The sequence below is a fragment of the Merops nubicus genome, unplaced genomic scaffold, assembly GCF_000691845.1.
Source record: "Merops nubicus isolate BGI_N331 unplaced genomic scaffold, ASM69184v1 scaffold20176, whole genome shotgun sequence".
Classification (NCBI taxonomy): Eukaryota; Metazoa; Chordata; class Aves; order Coraciiformes; family Meropidae; genus Merops; species Merops nubicus.
This window is the reverse complement of record NW_008614626.1, coordinates 22,286-25,216: the sequence shown is the minus strand read 5'-3', so window position 1 is coordinate 25,216 and position 2,931 is coordinate 22,286. Positions and strand designations below refer to the sequence as shown.

The 2,931-nt window shown below is 42.5% G+C and overlaps 1 protein-coding gene across 1 annotated transcript in view; it reads right to left on the bottom strand.

The window, feature by feature from the left end:
• Window positions 1-2,335: 2,335 nt before the first annotated feature.
• Window positions 2,336-2,931, bottom strand: part of SLCO3A1 (solute carrier organic anion transporter family, member 3A1) — a gene marked incomplete at its 5' end in the record, with an annotated part of 14,880 nt that continues 14,284 nt past the window's right edge. Inside the window, one exon of the mRNA XM_008942303.1 lies at window positions 2,336-2,715. Within this exon, the coding sequence (XP_008940551.1) occupies window positions 2,336-2,715 (380 nt within the window). The remainder of the gene's footprint in view (window positions 2,716-2,931) is intronic.

Genomic DNA, 2,931 nt, shown 5'->3' with positions numbered 1-2,931 from the left:
AATAAATTTGCAGGATGAAAAGAACTGTACAGAATGATTTCAAAGGCTTATACTTGACAATTATACATATTTTATGAGACAGTTATGCACCCTGTGCCTTTTTTTAGATTCATTGTTTTATGGATGTAGTATCTCTGTTTCAGCAGACAGGATATTCTAAACCAATCTAATAGTCTAAAAAGCATCATTTACCTCCCAACGTAACAATGGCACTGCATAGCTTAATAACTTTTTTTTCCTTAAGCTCTTTCATTAATCAAATGATTCTTAACATGGCTGAAAACCAAGAATCAAATATCTGAAGTTACAATATTTGTTGAGTATTTGGCACAGTGGAGTTTATTCGATACACTCATTTGTTTTTTTGCCCTTATGGTTGCTGAACAGATGATGCTGTGCAGAAGTTACAAACACACGTGTAAAGTCAGTCAAGTGGAAGCAGTCTGATACCCCACACCCCTGTTTCAATGCTTAGGGAAGAGTAAAATCTGCTAAAAAGGTGTGGAACATGAGTGGCAAGTTACCAACCCTCTATAACCGTGCCAGCTCCGCCGTGTCCACTGCCAGCAATGGACAAGGACCTGGGGAAGATCGGCCCCTCCACCAGCTGCATGGAAGTGATGTCCAGCATTCACATGCCAGGTTACTGCTCTGAACATCTGCTAGTTCACAACAGCTTCAAAACACTAACAAATAAAGGAGCTTTTCTGATTACGATGCTAACCCTTAAAACCCCTCTGACATTTAGTCCATTGGAAATGGGTCTGGTTCCCGGGGAAAGCTCATCAAACACAACCAATTTGTACTGCTTCCCAGCAGAAATGTTCTGGAAAAGAAAAATATGCATGCAAAATAAGCCTGACCCAATGCTTCTTGAAATCAGATGAAAGCTTCCCCGTGATTTTATAGGCTTAGATAAGAGTGCACTGCAAAAGCCAAGCCAAATCTGCTCCTGCGTGGGTGCCTCTTGAGGAGCTGGATGAAAATTTCAGAGGTGCTCAATGCTGCCCAGCCTCTGCTCCCATAACCCAGCCTTCCACAGGAACACTATTTGCACATCTAAGGGCAAAACGTGGCCTCCAGGAGGGGAAATAATTCCACCCTTCTACTATGTGGCTTCTACTGAAGTCGGTAGAATTTCTCAGGTGGAAAAAAAAAAATGTCAATTTTGAGGGTTGCAGGATTAAGGTCAGTATTCCTTTCAACTTGTACACACACACACACACACACACATACACACACTCTTAAAGAAAACATCCACCACACAATTTCTAGATTGCAAATTATATATATATATCTATATCTTTAAAAACTGGAGAGAACATAAACAGCCCCTCCATATATATATATGTATTCACTGAGTCACATAGAATATGAAAAAAACTATATTATGTAAATTATCACATTATCTATAATTCTCCAACTGACAATTTGTTTTATAGAGACACAGTGCATTCGTTCTCTTTTTTAAAAACAGATTATGTGTCTTCATTGGCTTGGTAGCATATTAGAATGAAGGCGTATGGATAAAAAAATGCAGAGGATTAAACAAACCCCTTGAGTCACATTATGTTTGGGTGAATTAAACAGGATCCTTCCCCAAACTAGCATAAATAAATCCTCCCTATGGAAAAGTGTCAGCGATTTAAGGGTTAACATAGATTTGAAAATAAGTTTTTTTTAAAAAAACAAAAAAAATCCTATTAGAGGACTACACAGACAAGTATTTGGAATTCATCCCCCTTTAAAAATGACAGCACGTTTGGCAAGTGTGAGCAGATGTCTTGAACTTTACTGGGTTTGAGAGATCCGAGCACAGCTATTGACTTCCAAGCCTTCCAGCAGCTCTCCAGCACTCAGCGTGCACTCGGGGCTGGTGACAGAGACTCCAGAACCCCTCTCTGCCCTTGCAGAATGCACTGGGTTGGAACAGCACCCAGCCAAGCCTCCAGCCCGTGCCTTGGGCTCCACGTAGCCCTGGGAGCACCACCAAGAGCTACACAGGCACTGCTGCTGTCACCTCGCTCGCCTCGCGCCCGAGCCCGTCCGCTCGCTGAGCTCTCAGCTGACCCTCTGCAGAAGCTTGTACTGTCATCAAAGGGGCTGGTACCCAGCCACAGCAGCTCCCTGCCTTCTCCAGCACCCCGCAGGATGGGATCCCATTACAAGATGCTGTTCTGAAGAATCCTGGCTGGGCCTGACTTTTTGGAGAAAAAGGAAAAAGTTTCCCGTGTTGCCACTGTTGTTTTGCAGTCGTGTTTCTTCATCCATGCTCTTCTTGCTTTTATTAAAAAGGATCCTTGTGTTATTAATATAGTTCACCCCTCCACAGTCACTATAAAACAGACTCCATATTTTCACACCATTCATGATCTTCAAGGTTATAGATAAATTTTGTCCTATGTGATTGATTTTGGGGCACCAAGTCCCGCCCCAGATTGTCTAGGGTGAGAGTAGAGGCAAAAAACTCACTAGTGCTGAGACCACCTTCGTGGTTCTTGATGTATCTTTTATAGTTTTTCCTCAAGCACTGCCAGGTGGTTGTGTACAAGATGAATGCAAACGACTTGAGGGCAATAGCAATGCTGACGTACAGGTATCTATAGACCACGTTGTCATACAATGCACAGGCTCCTTGCTCCCCACAGAACGTGCTCCAGAACAGACACGTGGAGTCAATTCCAGCCCCAAAGATCAGTGGAGGTGGGATGAAACCTGTCAAAATAAAAAAACAAAACAAAACAAAAGACAAATCATGCTTTTATGATCCTTGTGATGAAAGGGAGAAGACGTGGTTGCAGTGAAGGAAAGAGAGGATGTTTTGTCGAGGTTAATGGTCCCAGCTGCAGCCCGTGACCCTCATTTTTTAAGTTCTAAATCAGCTTAAATAAAGCCTGTGGATGAGTTTTTAACTTGGACTCCGTGACCAAA